This window comes from Ciconia boyciana, chromosome 6 (assembly GCF_034638445.1).
Source record: "Ciconia boyciana chromosome 6, ASM3463844v1, whole genome shotgun sequence".
Taxonomy (NCBI): domain Eukaryota; kingdom Metazoa; phylum Chordata; class Aves; order Ciconiiformes; family Ciconiidae; genus Ciconia; species Ciconia boyciana.
The window spans coordinates 53,254,155-53,275,242 of record NC_132939.1 but is presented as its reverse complement, the minus strand read 5'-3'; the positions used below and the strand labels follow the sequence as shown (position 1 = coordinate 53,275,242).

Sequence of the window (21,088 nt, the reverse complement as noted above, 5' to 3'; positions counted from 1 at the left end):
CTAAAGCTATGTTATAATTCAACTGGGCTTCACACCCTCCCTGACAAAAAAAATAACTGTTTGTTGCAAGTTTTTTTATGTCTCATTATGTAAATCTTTGTAAAACACTTCTTTGATTTAGTTTTGGAATTTATGTGTTTCAGAGGCTTCTGAATTTTGGGGGGAACCAGACTCTGCCTTTGTTTTTGTACCTAGCTGAACTTGGTGTATGAGCAACACGTCATTTCAGTTTCAAGAGGTTTTAGAATTGGAGCCTCAGTGCAATATTTAATACAATTCTTCTTGCCGTCAGATTACATAGCCGTATGAATTTAGTCTGGATCAAGTGCAGACACGCAGCTGCATTTCTGCCAAATTTCCAGAATACAGGGTTTGGAGTTGATTCCAGTTTTTAGGTTGACTTTAAGCTATGGTTGAAAGAACAAAGTATTGTATCCATCTGAGTACCAGTTCTGTACAAAGCTTGTCACACGAGGTTAACCTACTAATACTTTTTAAAAAAAAATTTAAAAATCTGAACTGTCAGAGTTTATATTGAAGTAATTGATTCTCTCCCCCCCCATTGTGTTAGTGGTGCATTTGATCTAGCACTAACAATTTGAAGGCTGGTTGTTTCATTGGGCTGTGGTTAGTGTTATAACCTGAATAGAATTAGGCTTGTTCTGCCACTCCTGTGGCAGCTTTGGTTTGTATCTGTTACAGTCCTTAGAACAGTGCCTGGGAATTCAGTTCTTACCTTGTACTAAGTTAGCAGTTTCTGATTAGAAATATTTTAAAGATTTGCTTCTGTTATCTTTGTTTTCTCCATTATTAGAATGCTGAAGTTTTTTTGGAAGAAGGAAGCAATTGTAAAGTGTGGGTTATTTATACTTTATTATAATTTTTTTCATATGCTTACTGATAAATAATCTTCCTCACATTGTTTGACTTCACTAATATTCCTTCCCAAACAGACAACTGGAGAAGTAAAAAGAGGAGAGAAATCAGAATGTCTATAATTTGTGTATATGCTTTCTGCTTCAAAGTATTGACTTACTTATAATGGGATTGGACCTTTTTCATGGATTTATGTATTATACCAATGAATCTACCAATAGAAACCATATTCAAGAAAATGTTGAGTAAGATGTTGTGGGGCATGTTCTCTGCTCTGTATATGTAGACCTCAAATACAATATGGGGGCTGTGGGGTTGCAAATTCATGGCTTTAATGTACACTGCTAGCACAAACAGCTGTATCTCTAAAATGCATGTTCATGGAGCTCTGTTGTAATAATTACACCACCACTACCCCCCCCCCCCCAACTGTGGGAAAACCCTTGTGTCATAGCCCGCAAAGAATGAAAGTGTAGTTTCCATGAGGGAATGTATGTGAAATAATCTCCTCCAGTACGTTTTGCCATCAAAGTTCCCCTTGCGAAGGATAAAACTTATAATTGCCCATAGTTGATTATTTCACCCAATAGCTGTTTTCTGAATTGCCTTTCTTTATGTCAGTCTGCCTTGTTGCTCTTAAGTGTTTCATAGGAGTGTACAAGTATTCTGTTTGTAGATGTCGTTTGTACTCCTTTCTTTACATATTCCTAAATAACTAAAAGACTGATTTTGCAAAAAATATTCATATTTATAATTTATGGATATTTGAGGCTTATTTTATGGTTTTGCTGCTTATTTAAAAGTTGGTCATGTTCTTCCGTCAGTCCTCTAAGAAGGAAATTGAGTGTTGTACAACACGATGAAATATTACTGAATTACAATAAAGTAAAAGCATCTGATCCCAGAACATCTTACTTAACTTACAAAGTACCTATTACTATTCCAATAAGAAAATTAAGTTGTCAGAAAGTGAAATTATAAGGTTCTTTGTTCTACTTTTTAGACTATATAAATGGAGGAGAATTGTTTACTCACCTTTCACACAGAGAGAGATTCTCAGAAAACGAGGTGCAAATTTACATTGGGGAAATCGTTTTGGCACTTGAACATCTCCACAAGGTAAAGTAACTTTATCCTAGTGCTGATTTTGTGGAACTACAATTGTATTCTTTTCACATCATATAAAGTTAGTAAGGAGAACTATTTTTTTAGATTGTTTTAAATTCAACGTAACTTTATCTAGTAATGGGACATTAGTTGTATAATTAGAAATACTTCAAATGAAGTGTCTATTCATGTGCACCAGATTAAGGCTACAAGTTTTTGTCTGCAGCGTGAAGAGTGTTGTTATTGATAAATGATTGTTAATTTTTAATAATCCTTATGAAATGGTGTATATTAGTAAAACTAATTTGTAGTCAACATGAACAGTGTTTGGGTTGCAGTGTTGTTCAGTTGTCCTTGTTTTGATACAATTAAACAGCAGAATTCTGAAATTTTGGCACAACTGTAGACATGAAAGTGTTAGAGTTTTCAGAGGTAGTAAGCATATTTGTAGACTATTACATGTATGTCTACATGTTACATATTACATATGTAGACATACAAAGCATGCATGTATGGTCTAGAACATGTTACTGAAACATCTATTTTAATTCTTCATGAAAGTTGAACTGAGTTTTGCACTCAACAGCAAATATTCCATCACTTCTAGATTCAAAGGATATAATATGTCCTTCAAGTTTTAAGACATTAATGCACAGTGTAATTTCTGAGAATTTTTAAGTCACTCAAAGTTATTTCTTCAAAGGCATTTTAAAATTGTCCTTTTTGTGAGGTGCAACTTTCAGGTGTCATGTAACCCTAATAATGGGAATTTTGCTAGCTTTGTATTTAAATGCATTCAACAATGTCTCCTTGATGTGGTTACACTGATTTGGAAATACTTTTTCTTATATTCTGTTTGCAGTTGGGGATTATATATCGGGATATAAAACTTGAGAATATTCTCCTTGATTCTGATGGCCACGTGGTGCTGACAGACTTTGGTCTGAGTAAGGAGTTTCTTACTGATGAGGTGAGTATTTGAATCTCTAGTAAGTCTGGACAGAATCCAGCAAGATCACAAAGTTAGATTCTGTCTCATTGAAATCATAAACACATTTGAGAGGGGAGAAAAACCGCCTTCTAGACTCTTACTTCATAGAACAAAAATCTAGTAGTCTGTTTTACTGGGTTTTGAGCTTTTGGTTCATTGGTCTTTGGCCTGCCGGTGTTGTCAGACATTTTTGTCTGTTCCTAGTTTTCCCTGAAATGCCTTTATGCTCCCTCCTGCAGCCCTTTATGTGAAAAAGGAGAGATCCACATAAGTCTGAAAAACCACTTACACATTATCATTTTCAGATGCCTTTTTAAAAACACTTGACTGTGCTAGTACTTTGCAGTGACTAGGCAAATGGTATGCTATGACTCTTCTTTATGCTAATAATAATTAATTATTATTATCTTGTCTCTTTCTCATGTCATTGTGTCACTTTTGATAAGCTTAATTGCAAGCTTTTAGGATAAAAGCTTATCTCTTATTGAATATGTGCATAGTACCTAACATAGTGATCTCTGACTGTTGATGTTAGTTAATTATTTGTAAGGTACAGTTTTATCTCCAAATATGCTTTTCAGACTTCAGAGAGTCAAAATTGTGCAGGATTTTACTTCTGAGAGAATTTAAAAATGGCTATTTTTTCGCTTTCACTTTAGGTATCAGAGGTATTGAAATCTGGGACTGCAGATCTAAAAGTCTTTGTTAGAAGCAGCAGAGGGGTTTTCTAAAAATAGATAACTGGTAGTTTCCTCTAGAATATTTGCATTTCAAATGGAGTCTGGTAGGATTTGGGAGGTACCATTTTAAGAGATATGAAATGTTACTTTCTGAAGCAGGGAAATAGTACAGACAATGTCAGTATATTCCTTTTAAATTATAGCATGAAACCAAGAGGAGGTTCAACTGGCATGACAAGGGATTAGCAGCAGATTGCCAGACCAGTGCAAGAGAGGAAGTACAAACAGATGCAGTTTTCAGTGGTAAAGAATGATAGTAAAAGGTCTGGCTAGGGAGAGTAGGACCTGCTTAGAGTTGTGAGAGAAGCTGTGCTGGGCACAAGAGGCAAAGTAAAGTACATGGAATTTCTGCACCAATGGGAGAGAGAAAAGGAGCAATCCTCCAGCCTTTGAGCCAAAGTTGAATGAAACTGAAATCTTCCCTGTCATAAGAATGTCATAATGAATCAGGACCTTCTTTAAGTCTCAAAACAGATGGTTTTGGGAAATACACTTATTTCTCATCTGTGCTCACCTTCGGGACGTCATTTACAAGCAGTGGAGGGAAAGGGGAGGACTTGGATAAGCATCAGAGATGCCTGTCTGCTATTCCCACACTCTGAATCGGAGTCCTCTTCTCCAGTCATTAAATCAAGCAGTCTTGCTGCTTGGTCATTTAATGTTGGTTCCTCTGACTCTAATCCATTCTGTTTTCAGTATATATCTCAGAAATCTCTTCATTTAACCCTATTTTTTTTCTCATATTCTCCTTCACACTTTATATTTGTCTTCCCTTTCAAAAAAGCTCAACATTTCTAGTGTTTCTTTTAAGGAAAAAAGTAATTGCAATTGTATTGTTTGCTTTCAAAATCTAATAAGTTGTCTGCACTTGACTACAGTTTTCATGTGTGCTATTGGAATTTAGCTGCTGAACCTAAACATGATTAGAATGACCCATTTACACACAGAAATTGACATTTCATGTTGTATTCTCTGTAGACAATTCAGCTACTACTAGAATGCTTACAATTCACATTACAAAAGATACTTAATTTACACTTCTGAACCAATGTACTTACAAGAGGTAAAATTTGCCTGTATAACTGCATAGCTTTATACCTGTTTTCACGCTCATTAGGTAGCACTTTTAAATAAAATTACATAACTGCATAAGTCAGATGAGAGTGTAGCATTTGCAATTTAATCAGAGCAGTATGCTTTCCTTTCTCCCCCTTTCTTCACACTTCTTCCCTGGCCCACTGTGCTTCTTGCAAGAACTTTGCCACTGAAAAAGTATACTTATGCAAGTGGAGTTTATTCTAGTAACCCCCCTCTTTTGATTGTATTTTCTGAAACAAGATATGTTTAGGTTATTAAGAATGTATGAAAACTATCATCAATTACAAGCATGTGCTATGTTAGAATTCTTATCAGAGATTATTCTTTACCATGTATTTATGAATTTCAGATGGTTTTGCGGTTAGGGATACTTGCTAGGAAACATTGGATAGTTCAATATTTTCATTATCCCTGCTTTAATCTGATGGTTGTTAAATATTTCCAGGTATCTGAGCAAGTATAGAATCTAACAGAAGTTGTTTTATAATAAAAAGTGTACTATTTTTTTACTATAATAACCATAGCAGATTAATTGACTAATCAACAATGAAGAGATGGGAAGCTGCTTTTCTTAAGCACTGTTTGAGTGAAAGAAAGCAAATGCATGTGACTTCTAGGGAAACAGAAACCTATTGATTTCTGCCATGCAGCTACTGAAGCATGAGTGTGAAGAGTGCATTGTCAAGTATCCTCTTTGTTTTACAATTATTATGTGAAAGTGCTTATAACATGCAAGAATTACAAATCCAAGCTGAAAGCAGTGCGGTGCTAAGAGCTCTAAAGCATTTTATGCTACTGTTTTGCTAAAAAGTGAAATTTGTCTTGTACAAGTGAAGTGGCATTCTGGTTTTGCCTTTGTTTTATTTTTAAAATGAAGTCCGTATGCTTGTATTTGCATGCAAAAAGAAGAAATAACCTGACTGGAATAACGTAGTTGAATAAAAATAAATTTTCACATAGGATAGGTCAGTATCACAAGGTATTTAGGTATGAAATAACTTCTGATATTCAAATTTTACTTAATATCTCATGAAGACCTACTGTTTGACTAGCCTAACCATAGAATGGGATTAGGTAAGAGATTGAGATTGAAATGAATAGTACCTTTTTAATATTAAGTTTTATGGTATTTGCATTCTTAGCCCCATGAAGAATTTAAGGCTAGTCTTTCTGATTTTTAACTTTCAACTGAATTGCAAAGAAAATCGGAGTAAAAAAGACACTTTTTAGCCTTATGCTTTCATGCATCTCAGTTGAGTTCCTCTCTAACTGGGATGTAGAATATATTTGCACATGACATTAATATAAATTATTATTAGGGGAGCAGGGAATTGATAGGACTGACAGACTCTGTACTGAAACTTCTAAACACTGTTTTGATCATTGCGTAAGTGCAATCACTTCAGTGTTGCTATCTTTTTCAAGAGCCTTGCATTTAATTTACCTTTAAAAAAACCAAAACCCCTAAGTTGGTATTTTTTTGCCATCTTATTTCTTGTGTAGTGTCTTCTGGATTTGTGGCATATTTTTACCTTTTTATCTCATTAATAGCTCTACTTGTATGTTGGAATTGTTTTGATGTTGTTAATGTTGGTTTAGCCTGGCCATCAGGTCTGGTCTTAATTTTAATGTTAATTGTTAAAATGCTACTTCATTTTTATTTTAATCTTTTTTTCCCCCTCACATTTCCTTTAGTTCTGTAACTACACTAAAAAATCATACTTTAGTATATGTGGAGATCTTTGTCTTAGAAAAAATAATCTGAACACATTCATTAAATTATTGCAGTATTAATCTATTCTATTGGACCAAGCATAACAGTTAACATTTTTCTTGTTAATTAAATTCCGTAAAGTATATTTTCTTCCAGAGTATAGTGAAGTGCTCAGTTCTTCTGCATTGGTACATGTCGTCTGCATTAGCTTAAGTTTGTTTTGAAGTTTTTATGTTTGCTTAATGAAGTTTAAAAAAAATTATGTAGTAAATACCAAATGTTGTCAGTCTTCAAACAATATATCTGAGAGCACAAATGCCTTAGTAATAATTAATATGAGTAGATATTCTGTATGAGGGATGATTGAGTTGTAATCTAAGTCAGTTGGATGGATATCTGTGTACTTCTGTCTGATGTGTAGAATGAATAGTTCAGATACATTATTGTTTTCCCATCTGAATATCTCTTCATGAGAGTTGCAAATTTAGTTATAACTGTCAGATGCTTTTCACTGTTGAATTGTTGTTTGTTTTCATTTATTAGCTGCTTGAGTGAACATTTTGTTCTGCAAAGAAAATTAGTATGTAACTTTAAAAGATTTTAAAGGAAATTCCATAAAAGGAAAAATGATAAAAAGGTGGTTAATCGACTATGGATTTTGGTAGATGAAGTAGGAGGAGATTTGTACACATTCTTAGAGCAGTTTAAAGGTAGTCCAACAGAGGGAAGTGACTACAACTTGACTCTTGTTTAGTGCTGTATGAACTGTCATCTCACTTGAGTGACCTGGTCCATTAGCTGTGCATTTAACTTTAAAAGACCCTTTATAATTGTCCAATTAAAGTGATAATGTCTGATCATTGAAATTTGATAGTGCATCCTCTGAACACTGAGCATTCTCTTGGGAAGATGAGTTAGAATAATCCGTACTGCGGATGACTGTTGCTATATCTGCTTGTGTTTTAGTTAAACAATTGTTCAGTCATGTAGACATAGCACAGTTATAGGGAGTAGATTTACATTTCTGCAAAGAGGAAAAAGTAAGAAAGAGTAAACTGAATAGTGAAAGTAGTTCACAGAAGTTAACATTGGTTATAGATCTATCTGGACAATTAGTCATTGATTCCCTTATTTTGGAAAAGGAAATGAAACAATGGCAAAAACTTTTTGATTTAATTGGTGTACTTCTGTTGGTGTTTTAAGTGTCCTGAAATTGAATATTGAGAACATACCAAACACTCTAAAGGCACATAACTGAACTGGTCTCATTTAATTGCAAAAAAACAGGTCATCAATGATCAGATGACTATTCGTGCCTTAGCCCAAGAGGTATCCCTTTTTCAATGCTTATCACAACGATGATTGTGCTTTCCCAGCATGGAGCAGTAATGCATAAGACTGGAGCACAAAATACATTCTGTCCACATTTTCATGCCAAAAATCTCAAAGTGCCATTACGAATTTTTGCAAGACAGATCATGATTTCTTACAGTGACTGCTCTAAGGATACTGTTTTCTTATAGTAACATACCACTTAAAAATCACATTTTGGGGAGAAATACTGATCTGTGTGTTAAATTGCCTGGTATCTTCTATCCGATCTTAGAATAATATGTTGCTAGTCAACTTGGGAAAAATAACTTTTTGAGGGCAAATGCTGCCATCCTCATTAATCTTTTTTTCTCATAGATTTTTTTTTTTTACCTCTTGAATTACTGTGAATACCTAACTTCAGTGAAACTTGGGCAGCCATGTGTGTGAAAAATTTACATGACCAGAGATTCATGGCCATATGAAAATGAATTTAGAATCAGATAGATTGCATTTGAGCAAGATTGTCCTCTCCTACTCCTCTACCTTTACCTCTGGTGCTCTCTGATACTATAAATGTTTACTTGGCATCTCCTATGCATATTTTTCTTTACATTCTCTTTTTAAAAAATTTTTGAAGGCTTGCAGTGGCAGCTAGTAGAATTCTTCCCAGAATCAGTACTCTTTTATACCTTCTAATTTTGCCTCTATTTGAGGAAAGAGGATTTTTTTCAGGTGTTGCTTTGTATACCATTCTTCTCTCTTTTGCTACTGTTACCTCTCTCTTCTCAAAAGATGATGCTTTAGAAAATAAGTCTTCCAAAAAATGGAATTTTGAGAAGAACCTAGTACAAAACGTTCACTGGGGATGACAGTGGTACATAGTTGCATTCCTCCCACACAATAATGTGCTGTTTCTGAATTTTTTTTGCCTGCAGAACTGAGACTTTTGTTTTCTTTTTTCTTAGTTATTTGCTTTACAAATCCATTATCAGGAAATGGTTTAAAGAATTCCTTGCAGAATTGCAATTGCATTGCACTGCGAAAGCGAACATAGCCATTGTATAAATCTGTGAAAAGGATTTCTTCAACCTCCACTTGATGTTAGATGAGGGTTTAGCGTTGCATTGAGTTATGTTTTGGGGCCACAGCTGTAGAGGTCGTGTGTTTCTTGGCTGGCATGCAGTACCATGTTTAGCTGTTCTTGCTCTCCCTTTTAAGTGCCTGTTCTGATGGCAGCTGCTGGCAGGCAAATCTCATTCTTGCTTGAAAAATTCAGTAGCCTGATTCCATGTATGTTTTGGAAGCAGAAGTCATTAGTGTGTCTAGCTCTGGCACAAAGTATAGTAGCCAACATGGTATTTTGACTTAACTGGCTTCTTCAAGTAGGAACAGCCACCAGGATAGGATTTTTAATAAATTTCAGATGACCTTATAAATTTACTTTTTATTAATTCTTCTTGAGATGACATTTCAAAGTAATGGACCTTTGATCTGCCATATTGCAGCCATTCTTGGTGTAGTCTAAACCTTTACTTTCATACTACCATCTTCATTATGATATTGTCAAATGCAGCAGAGCAGTCCAACTAGTGTACCACTAAACATTTTTCCTGTCTTTGTTCTTCCTCCTCTGTCTCCTACAGAGATCATAGTTTTGGTCCTGAATAGAAGTTACAGCTACAGAAGCAACAGTCTACAGCTGAGACCCCTTTTAGGTGAAGCTGTAATCTTCTGGTATGGACAGCTTAATTACCCAGTGTTATGTCTGGGTATTATGACCAAAAAGGCTCCCAAAAGAATTAAAATCTTTAAAAAAAAAAAAAAAAAAAAGTGAGGAAAAAGAAACAACCAGTCAGTCTGGCATGCACTTTGTTGGAACAGGACTTTTGTTTTTCATTTTAAATCTACATCATGTCTTTGAACCATGAGAGAGCTTTTCTGTTAGCTCTTCCTAAACTGAGACTATAATTATTGTTACTCTGGACAACTAAAATGATGGCAAAGAATGTTACAGATCTGATTTCTATGGAAACAGGGTTTTTTTTCTTGGTGCATTTTTATTTTTTAGGTAAATATCAATAAAATCTCTTTCAGATAGGTTTACCTCTAAGGTTTACTGAAGGTACGAGGCCTGTTTCTGCATGAAATTTAGGCTTTTCATTCTTTACTTGTGATTTTCCTGAAATGCAAAATCCATTCAGCAGGCCAGCATGTTGGTAGCACCTATGCTAGGTGGCCTCTACAGCATCGCAAGTAAATTTCCATTTATGACAGTGTTCTTTTGATTTATCCTATGGTCCTGGTTTTCTCATTATACTTACCAAGGGAGCTCTAATGGCTCACTTAATCAGTACCCTATAGACAGTTTGCTGATAGCTGGTGTATGAGATACTCTATGTGATACTGCTGAACTCTTCAACTGCTTAAGTTCTTCCGTCTTATAATCTGTTTCTAGAGGAACTGTGGCTCTTGACTAGTTTGTCAGGGAGCAGCGGGATGGGGAGACTGCTCCCTGCATTTGTGTGGGCTGGGAGCTAAGGGTGACAGCAAGGCAGGCATGGGTCAGTATGCTCACTGAACAGTGGCGCAATCCCACAGTTGCCAAACAAGATCAGAGCAAGTCCAGTGGCAGTAAGACAGGCTCAGACAACAGTCCAGTGGTTATCAGACAAGCGTGTTGTGAGGAGGGAGGCTTGAGGTCAAGCCAGGATTTGAAGTTGGTGGATCAGGATCAGTGAGGTACACAGCCAAGTACAGGCATACCTGCAGCACAACTGACAAGGATCAAGAATGGGAGCCTGAACTTCAGCTACCAGCTAAAGGTGGAGGCAGCCTCTGACAAGGTTCCACACAGGTTACTCAGCTGCATTGTGTCAGAGTCAGTCTTGAGCACAGATGCCTTAACCCCTACGACTGGGGAAAGAGGTTGCAGAGCCTGTTCACAAGCTCAAGGCCCTGACATGGTTATCCTAGGAAAGTTCTCACTATTTATGTTTGTAGCCAGAACCTAAGTTATGGTTTTCAGAACTCTAATTGCATCCACTCACAGCTGTACAAAATAGCAACAGTAACGATACTGTCCCTTGTATTCTAGAAATTCTGCTATTTTTTTTTTATTTCTGATTGATGTTATTTGCTACTGATAGAGCCCAGAGGCGGTCTAATCAATGCAACCTGGAAGTTAACTTTGACTTTGAAGTTCCTTTAACAAAGGAAGAAAGACAGCTTTGGACTTGAAACATTTGTTTAGAGGTATAAGCAGTTAAGCAAGGTGGTTTTACTCCAGCATATTTCCCTGGGTTAGCCAAATGAAAAGCAACAGTGAGACTTCTCTAGCACAGTACAAATACTGGCATCCATTAATACCTAGAAATGATCTACCACTTTAGGCATTTGAGGAGATTAAGAAATGGATTATATGTTGCTGTTGAAAGGATGAGAAAATTATTTTATTTGATAACCTGTGAAACTCTTTAGGTGGGCCCATACCCTTAGTTAAGTCTGAGTCTTACTCCTGAATGTAGTAGCATAATATATCCTTTCTAGCCTTTACTGTCTGAATTTGCTTATTTCTCAACTAATTACTTCTTTCTTCAATGACCTCATAAAAATACTAGAATGAATGATCCTTCTGTCAATTTCCAAATATGCATTGAATAAGTTAAAATTATTAGAAGGGACAGTTCAGTGTGTATTGTTTAAAATGTTCTTCCTTGTTAACGAATAAGTTGGTAAAACCATAAAATGGAAGGGTCATTTACCATACTATTGTGGCTGAAGCTATTCCTATTATATTGATACTGATAAATATGCACACTAGGAGATTGCAGGAACCTCACAAAAACATATTAGCATTATTCTTCAACAGGATTGACTGCCTATTTAGCGTGTTTCCAGTACTGTTATCTCTTGCTGCCATTTCTAGTTCTGAATTGGAGTCTGCTTTTCTGCCTTACCCTCTTGAGTGAGACCTTCTGTGGAAGTGTAACATGCAGGTTTCATTTGGGATGACTTGTTCATCGCTGGGTGAAGTGTAACAGTTCTAGCCAGGTACAGTTACAAGTATTTATGCAAAAAGTGTTGGGACTTCTGCACGTTCAATTTAAATTAGTGCTGGGAGCTGTTAAATATTCCAGTACAAAGATACTTGGTATCTTTTCGGACAGCATTGCTCTCCCAAGCAATTTTTTTACTAAAGCCTTCATGAGAGCATACTGGGGATGTTAGTTGCCATCATTGAACCTTCCAAACAGAATGATACGGTCTGTTGTATGGCTTTCGTTTGAGCAGACTGACTTTTCTGCTGCTAGACTCTTGTAGCTGATGCAAAAGAAAGAGCAGACTTCACCACACAAAGTTAAGACCATGTGAGAAGAAGCATATGAGAAGTCATAGAAATTGTTCTGTGGGTTTCCTGGTCAGAATTTGTATGAAGCACTACTTAAGAAATAGAATTTTTCTTTAGGTACAGTTAGTATATTGATAATCATACCACAAAAGGAAACAGTCATTTGAGGAACTTTACAAGCAGTTCTGGATTTATCCAATATAACCTTGCAGTCTGTGACAGTATCCAGCACAATTCACAGCAGTCTTTTCTGCAGATACCAGAAATACCTGGCAAGGCCAAATCTTCTTAAAGAGTCTGCTGTATTAAGTTCCCTTTCTTTGTTTTGTAAAGACTTGTGAAGCATTCTGTATACCTAAAGATTTTTTGTACATCAGGGAAATGTTTCCTGGCACAGTTGGAACATGCTATGCTCCAGTCTCATTGAATCATATAATTGTAGAATATCCTGAGTTGGAAAGGGCCTGCAAGGATCATCGAATCCAACTCCTGACTCCATACAGGGCCACCTAAAAGTTAAACCATATGTCTAAGACCATTTTCCAAACACTTTCTTGAACACTCACAGGCTTGGGGCCATGATCACTTCTCTGAGGAGTTTGTTCCAGTGCTTGACCACCCTCTCAGTGAAGAATTTTTTTTGTAATACCCAATCTGAAATTCCCCTCATGCAGCTCTAAGTCATTCCCTTGCTTCCTATCACTGGACACCAGGGAGAAGAGATCAGCACCTCCCTCTCTGCTCCCCATCATGAGAACATTGTGGACAGCAGTGAGGTTACTCCTCCATGTCCTCTGCTCTTAGCTGAACAAACCTAGTATCCGCATCTGCTCCTCAAAAGTCATGCCCTCTAGTCCTTTCACCATCTTTGTTGCCCTCCTTTGGACACATTCTAATATTTTTATATCCTTCTTATATAGTGGAGCCTAAAACTGCACACAGTACTCAAGGTGAGGCTGCACCAATGATGTGTGTAGTGGGACAATAATATTTTTTTGGACTTGTTAGCTGTAATGTGATTAATGTACCCAGGATATGGTTGGTCCCTTTTCTCCACCCAGGCACGCTGATGACTCAGACTGAACTTACCATCAACCAAAACCCCCAAATCCCTTTCTGTAGGGCTGTACTCCAGCCTCTTGTCCACCAGTCTCTACATTGATCTCTCATTGGAGGAGAGATCAACCGCCTCTGGCTTCCTTCATTAGAGATTGGTTGATGTACCTAGGAAACATTAATGACTTCAAGGATGAAGGTTCTCTGTGTTTCTCCTTGTAGTTTGTGGTATCCAGTAAGCACTCATCTTGGCTGAGCTTCTTGAGAGCCAAAAGCACAGCATCCCTGCAGATCTTATTTACTCTACAACATAAGTTGGAAATGCACCATCTTGTGCAAGAATTACAATACTGTGGTGTCAAAGAAATTTTGACATCTGCCATTCATTTCTGTTCCATGTGATCCCTTCCCCAATTGTGAATCTTATCCCTGTGCAAAGACATCTCTTTTTGGCATCTTTATCTTCCAAGAAATTACCATGTGCCATGCACCTGGTAATATAAGACGACTTACCCTCCATCAGAGAAGAAAACTTGGGTTGTGAATGCTTATGAATAACAATCAAGATTACAGATTTTCATGTGCTAGTATGTTTATTCACTAAATAGAGCAAGGTCTTTATATGATCATAACTTCACCAGTTCCAACAGGTTGGTTTGAAAATTTAAATCTTCTGGAGACTGCCTTTCTTTTTGTCATATATATTACATGCAGACTGCTTCTCATTTTTTGTAGGTGAGAGGCATTTTCACGGAAGAGTAGTGGATTTTACTTGCAGCCCTATTTTATAGAAGTTGGAAGCATAGTAGTAGGTCACGTGATTTACATGGTGTACGCATTTACACGAAGTATAACCTGTTAGGTGATTGCTTAAAGAGAAGACCCAAGATATGCAGAGTTTTAGCTAAACTATGATTTTCATCAGTTTGATTTTTTTTCATCTGTATACCTGATCTGAAAGTTGGTATGGAGAATTTTACTACCCATGCAATAAGGAGGAATTGTCCTTGACTTTAAGTAGAAAGACCATATCTGTATTACATTAAAAACCTTGTTTAAACTTGCTATGCAATTTCAGAGTACCTCCAACAACAGTTAGGCATTCCTCTTGTCTTGCTAGGTTATAACATTTTGAAACCTTCATAATGATGAGGTCAGATTAAGTGAATGAAGGAATTTAATTTGCCAGCTAACAAGTATGGACAAGCATAGGAATCTCATAAGAACGTTGCTGAAATCTGTGGAAGAATCCAGCCAAAACATGCATAGCAATTCTATTATTTCTCTGTAAAAAAAATGTGGCAAGAACCAGTAAGTAACTCTTGTCTGGATTAGAGAATTTTTCAGTGGACTTGCGGAGAGTCAGTCCTGAGAGCAGCCCTGAATGCCTTCAGTGAGCTTCTGTCTGGCCACCTGGTTCCCTTCTGTTCCATTGCACCCTCTTGCTCTGTGTAGCTAGGTGCTACTCAGTTGCAGAGTTGTTGCTGACAGATGAAATACATGCCATCACAGACTGCAACTCTGACTCTCCAACTCTAGAGGTTGCCTTTTGTTCTTTGGCCCAACAGCACTTACTGTTTCTAGGTTTTGGTTTTGTTGTCGTTTTTTAATATTGAATACACTAAACGAGTAATTCTTAAGTTATTTGATTATGTTCCTAGAATATTTTATATAAATACAGAAAGCAAGGAAATTAAAGCCCAAGGCAGTTTAATAGCTGAGGACTGCCCTTTCCCTAATATTGGGTAGTTTCCATTTCTTGAAATTCTTACACTAGAAATTATGTACTCTAGGGTTTAACCAAGCCTTTTGACCGTATCCTACCATTGCTTCTATTAGCAAGGAATTCCTATTAGGGAACACAGACACTAGTAAAGAACATTTAGAGAAGAGTAGCTTTATTATTATTTTTTTTTAAAGTTTCAAAATTCATTTAAGGAGTCAAGTAGTATGGTTTCAGAATGTGTCATATCTGATGTTCAGGGTAGTAGTCCAGCTCAGTTAAGAGCAAAGTATTTGTGCATTAAGTAGCTGGAGAACAGAAGCACTCTGTTCTGTTTCAAAGGTGACCTTTCATGTAGTTGGAGAAGTGGGTCCTAATTGTGAATGCTGAAAAGAATGGCTTCAGTGAATTCTTGGCTAATCCTCTGGCTAAAATATGTTTGCACAAAGACTGTTGTGAATAAAATAAGCTGTAGGATTGTAGGACCCAAGTGTCCGTTGGAGAGTGGCACGTGTTGTTTGAATGCAATTCGTCAAGTTCAAGCACTTCAAAGACCATATATTTAAATGCTAAATGATACGTCTTCAAATGGCAGAATGACTGTCTTAAGGCACTTTGGTGCTTTCCGTATCTGCATTCACACTTTGGAGGTAAAATCACAAATGCTCAAGCTCTCAAGCATTTTCCCAAAGCAGTATTTGTATGGCAAATAGATGCTCTCCTTAGGCTTGGTGCACATGTATAGAACAGTGTACTTGGAATATGCCCCAGTATTCTGAGCCAGATACTCTAGATAGAGCATCTGGTTATTCTTTGCAGGTGTGGGGGGTTTTTTTGTTTTGTTTTGGTTTACCTACGTTAGTATTCTGTTAGCTAGCCTTATCTCAACTCACCCTTTCCAGCATTCACACCTCTGTAGTTTTCTTTCATGTTTTTGTTTGGGTGCTTTGCTTTGATGTGTGTTTTGTTCCTGAGGCCTCTGAATTGAAATCTTGTGGGTTCTAAGACTTCATTTGATCTTTTTCTTTGTTTTTGTTTTTGCTCCCATTTTTCCAGTGGTCAAATGGCGTGTTCCAGATTGCTCAGTCTGTCTCTTGTACAAACAGCCAATTTGGCAACAGATGGGTGCATTTTGTGCTTAATGTTTGTATAGATTGTGTGTTTCTCTTGATGTAACTTCTAGTTACCTGCAGAAGTCTAAACAGAAATCTTATTTCCTTTAGTACTCAGCAGCAACATACTGATAACACCATTGAGTCAGGGGGTACTCAACACATCAGCCCTTGCCTGCTTGAGTCTTGAACCTTTCAATGTGGGTCATCATCTTTTGCTCTGGGGCTGCTTTGGAGCTCCAAAAGCTGTTCTCTGTACTTTCCTTCAAAGTGACTTGGATGCCTTGTCTGCCATGCTATGAGTAAGCATGGCAACCACAAGATGCACTTTCCAGCTATGCAGATCTCAGTTTCCAGAGGTTAACTTGATTTTTTTTTTTTGAGTCCCTGAACTAATGATGTTCTCTGCTTATTGAAGGAATTGTAATACCATAATCCCTTGGGATCTTGTCCCCTGCTCTAAGAAGACTTATTTTTTCTTTACTAGTCTGGCCCTGACATTGACAGTTGTCTACCTGTGTCCTCCTAGCTGAAGATGTCTTCAGCCAAGTATTAAAACACAGTTCGTTTCTCAGATGTGGATCTTTGGGTGCATGTGATAAAATAATGCAGGCTTTCACCCCCTAGGTGTTGGGAAACACCCGTCCTGAATCTGTTGTCTCTATTTCTTCACCCAGTTCCCATGCCCTTTTGGATGTGTTAGGATGTTGAATCAGATATTTTCAGTGCATCTGGGCTGTGTGAGTTTTTTGTGGCACTGGAAACTAATACCATCCTTCCAGCACAATAACTTCTTAAATCAGACATAATGGAGTAGCCCTTTGACCAAATAGTTGACTGCCAAAAGGCAGTTTGGCCCAGTAGAGATGAGCCTTTTAGGAGCATGTTGTGCATGTGTGATTCCTTGGCTCTCCTGAAGTCTCATCTAATTCCTGTGGTTCACTTCGGAATTACAGTTCTTTGTCCCACATACCCTGTCATGACCTGTTGAACAGTTATGAGACTTAGTAACTGTCTGAGCTACCATTGCATATGTTGCTAAATTGAATTTGCATTGCTGTAGTCTAGGATGTGTACTCTCAAGGACACATCCTTGTATTATAGTACTGACTGCTTCTCTGTCAGTCAGGCATTTTCTGTAGATGTAGTGAGTTTGATTAGTCTCTGCAGAGAACTGGAGTTTCTTCCTCTTGCTTTTTTTGCCACTGTTAATGTACTTTTTGAACTTGATGAGGGAGCTCATTAGAGAACTCTGAAGGCGTAAGTCCTCTCTGTCTTTGAGGAGAAAAGTTTACACATACGCTTTCTACAACTTCAACTACAAACAAGAAGGTAGTTTCAAATGCCTGCCTAGCATTCCTTGGTTATAAAGCAGGGCCAATATCACAAGATCATCAAGAGCATGACGGTGCAAGACCTCCATCCTTCTGTCAGCACTTTTGATTGAATTCTGGAGCTAGGCTTTTTGACCTCTGGAAATGGTGTAATTGTGGTCAACCTGCGAAGGTCAGTGTACGTAGTATTGGCAAAGATGACACTGCTCTGAGGTTTTTTCTTTGCTGAAGTGACTGTCTTTGGTGATGAATGCTAATCCACATTACAGCTCTCCATCTTGGACAGTCACAGAATTCTAATTCTCTGTCCTAAAACTGCTCAGTGGCTGGGTGCTGTCAACATTTCCTGATTGGAAGACAAATTACGCCCTTTCTTTGTTGATGAAGGAAAAGGAAAATGGGATGCTAAAATAGCTAATCTGGAGAAAAGGCTGCAGGGATCATATAGACACAGTGTTCAAAGTGTCCTAGCAAGTTAAAGCAATTACATTTCACTAGGATGGTCAGATCAGTCAGAATGATTGCAAGGAACTCAGAGGGCAGTGCACTATCTTTTTTATATTGCCATAAGTGGAGCGGGAAAAGTTAGAGGTCTACCCCATGTGTAGTCCTAGAGTATTTATTAGAAACAATCTGGTAATACATTTAGGCACATCCAAACTGTCAGTGTGTAGCTCATCTCGAAGGGAATATAACTTGTTTTTCTAATTTAACAGAGGGATGGTTTAACAAAGTGAACTGCCTGGCTGTCCAGGTGAACCTATTTATGTTCACTGATCAAGAACTCTAACAAAATTCTCTTTGTGTCAGTGGCTTCATGAAAAGTTGTTGCACTCTTAAGCAGCTAACCTGTTTGAAGTGATTACTTTGTATACCTTTACTAAAAACTATGCCATTGCATAGACATTCAGGAATTATGCTGAACTTGGTAAAGAAAAAAACCAGAAATCAAAACCAGCTGTTGTGTGCTAGAAGACTGAAGACTGTCTCCAGATTATCTGTAAACATGGAAGCATTGCTGATTAGGTACAAACATAATGACACTCTTTCAAAGACAAGGTCAATATTGTCATACGGAGTTATTAGAGATGGGTTAGCCACACTCCTGTTTCCTTCCATTAGTGTCTGATTGCTTGCTGTTCTGCAACTCAGAAGAGGGAACCACAGTGTTTAAGGCATGCATGCTGAGTGAGGGAAGAAAATAAGCATTCTGCATTACGCAAAAAATTCTTAAGCTCGAGTATTTGCAAGATATGCGTGTTCAGTGAGAATTCACCTGTAGGTAATCCAGGTTCAGCTGTTGTTTAATAACTTCCTTTCTTGTCGTACATCTCATAACATGAAAGTATTAATAACATGGATTCTGGAATTTGGATTCATGTTATAAAGTTGGATGAAATGTAAATGGGGGGGGCAAAATACAAAATGGGGTTTGGTTGTGGTTTTTGAAAATTGGGGGGGGGTTGCATACTTGATTTGTGAGTGAAATGTGATTTCACAAATGAATGGTGAAATGTGACTTACAGTGACTTTTTGTCATGGAATCACAGGATGGTTGAGGTTGAAGCAGACCTCTGGAGGTCATTTGGTCCAATCCCCCCTGCTCAAACGTAGTCACCTAGAGCCAATTGCCCACAACCATGTCCAGAAGCCTTTTGAGTATCTCCAAGGAGGGAGACTCCACCACCTCTGTGGGCAACCTGTGCCAGTGCTCAGTCACCCTCACAGTAAAAAAGTGTTTCCTGATGTTCAGAGGGAACCTGCGTTTCAGTTTGTGCCCACTGCCTCTGGGCCTGTCACTGGGCACCACTGAAAAAAAAGAGCCTGGCTCCCCTTCTTTGCACCCTCCCTTCACACATTGATGAGATCCCCCTGAGCCTTCCTTTCTCCAGGGTGAATATCCCAGCTCTCTCAACCCTTCCTCATCTGTTCCAGTCCCTTAATCACCTTTGTGGCCCTTTGCTAGACTCTCTCCAGTATGTCCATGTCTCTCTCGTACTGGGGAGCCCAGAACAGGACAAAAAAGGAAAGTGTTAATGGAGGTAACGTTATTTGAAAATGGTTTTAAACCCACATGTAGTGCATAATAGTAAAGACTATTAGTGACTCCCTATAAGAGGCATATTTAACAATGACAAATTTACATAAGTGCTCCTAGAGAAACTTAATACTATAAAAACTGTGTTTTGTAAGTAACAGCTAGATGTACTGGTGGGGCTTCTAATTTAATAAAACACAACATAAATGAAGGTGTCTAACAAAGAGGTTTCCAGATTTTGTGACTTCAACTGTCTGAAGTCAGGACTTTCTACAGCATCTTATGAAGGCAAATCTGTGTCAATTTGCGGTGGAGTCAGAATGCTTTGCTTTCTGACAGTTGGCTTTATTAATGTTCTGGGGAGCGCTGTAGTCTTCAGAGCTTTTTTGTGTGATTGAATAAGAAACTATAAATAGTTGGTATCAGAGTGTTTGTTTTTTTTTATGGTCACCCTGTAACAGTCATAAGCTGGTTCTAACAGGGCTTCTGGAATATGACGCTAGTATATGTAATGGCAAATCAGTTTTGATTATGAAGAAAATGCTTAGTGGGTCCATTTTTTTTCCCTACCTAATGCTGAGTTCCATTTTACTACTTAATTTCTTGCTAAGATCTCCACTTGTGATAATCACCTGCATTCTTCTTGGCTCTGTTCAGCCTTGAATTTCAGCAGTAGACCGCTTCTAAACTGAAAAGGAAGCAAGGGCGAAAGGATACAAGTACTTACCTATGTGGATTAGAAGTTGGGGTTTTTGTAAACCTCATTACAAACATATCCCAGAGTGTTTTCCATTTATAAATGCCTGTTTGTGACTCCCAGTATGAGTTTCTCATATTGAAATTTAATTATAAGAAATGATTTTAAATGATACAATACCTATTTTTAAACCTCCAAAATTATTTTGGGGATTTTAAACACTGAATTTTGCAAGGGACAAAGAAATACCTCAGACATAAATTTAAGAAAGTAATAAAACTAATTTTCAAATATTGTTTTCAGAAATTCCATCATTCATATTAAAAGCTAAAATGATCGTAAAAGGTAAAAAAGGTAAAAAGTAAATATAATTGAAAATCAGGACCACCAATTATGTATAGTAAGTATTGTAACTGGTCCTCAAAAAAGCTACTACTAATAGTTCTGCATGTTTTGAAATGTTTTTAGCTGGCCTTCTCACCAGCAAAAGGTACCTGAGATCATAAGAGTTCTGCTGTACCACTGTGTACGTTCATATATAACTCCCCAGTCTGTTTCTTGTCACTGTAGTAGCTTGTAGCCTAGCTTTATTACACAACATGGAGACAAAAACCCCATAATATTTTGGATTATTTGCTGAATTATTTGCAGCTAACTAAATGATAATAGTTTTCATCCATTTCTTTTGATATATTAGCATTATAAATTGTTTTCATAAATCTCAGCTTGGCTGCATTATCTTTACTCTTTGGAGAGGTAGCAAGCAAAGAACAGTTTCATTTTGTATTTTTCACTCCCCTTCCTTTTCTTTCTTCCCGTTCTTCCCTCCTCCCTCCCTCCCTCCCAGCTGAAGGAAAAATGAACAGAGGGATATATGACTAGCTTTAGATTGGCTGATGCCAGGATGGAGGGCTAGGAATTTCTGAGGTTTTTTTGTTTT

At 37.4% G+C, this 21,088-nt stretch overlaps 1 protein-coding gene across 3 annotated transcripts in view; it reads left to right on the top strand.

Moving 5' to 3' along the window:
* RPS6KA5 (ribosomal protein S6 kinase A5) overlaps window positions 1–21,088 on the top strand; it is an 86,625-nt gene that overhangs the window by 29,764 nt on the left and 35,773 nt on the right. For 2 of the 3 annotated variants that reach the window (XM_072864783.1, XM_072864782.1), the window contains 2 exons: window positions 1,880–1,995; window positions 2,846–2,953. In XM_072864783.1, the coding sequence (XP_072720884.1) occupies window positions 1,880–1,995; window positions 2,846–2,953 (224 nt within the window). Of the gene's footprint in view, window positions 1–1,879; window positions 1,996–2,845; window positions 2,954–21,088 lie in introns of those variants that run through there. The other variant, XM_072864784.1, reaches the window with a different exon arrangement.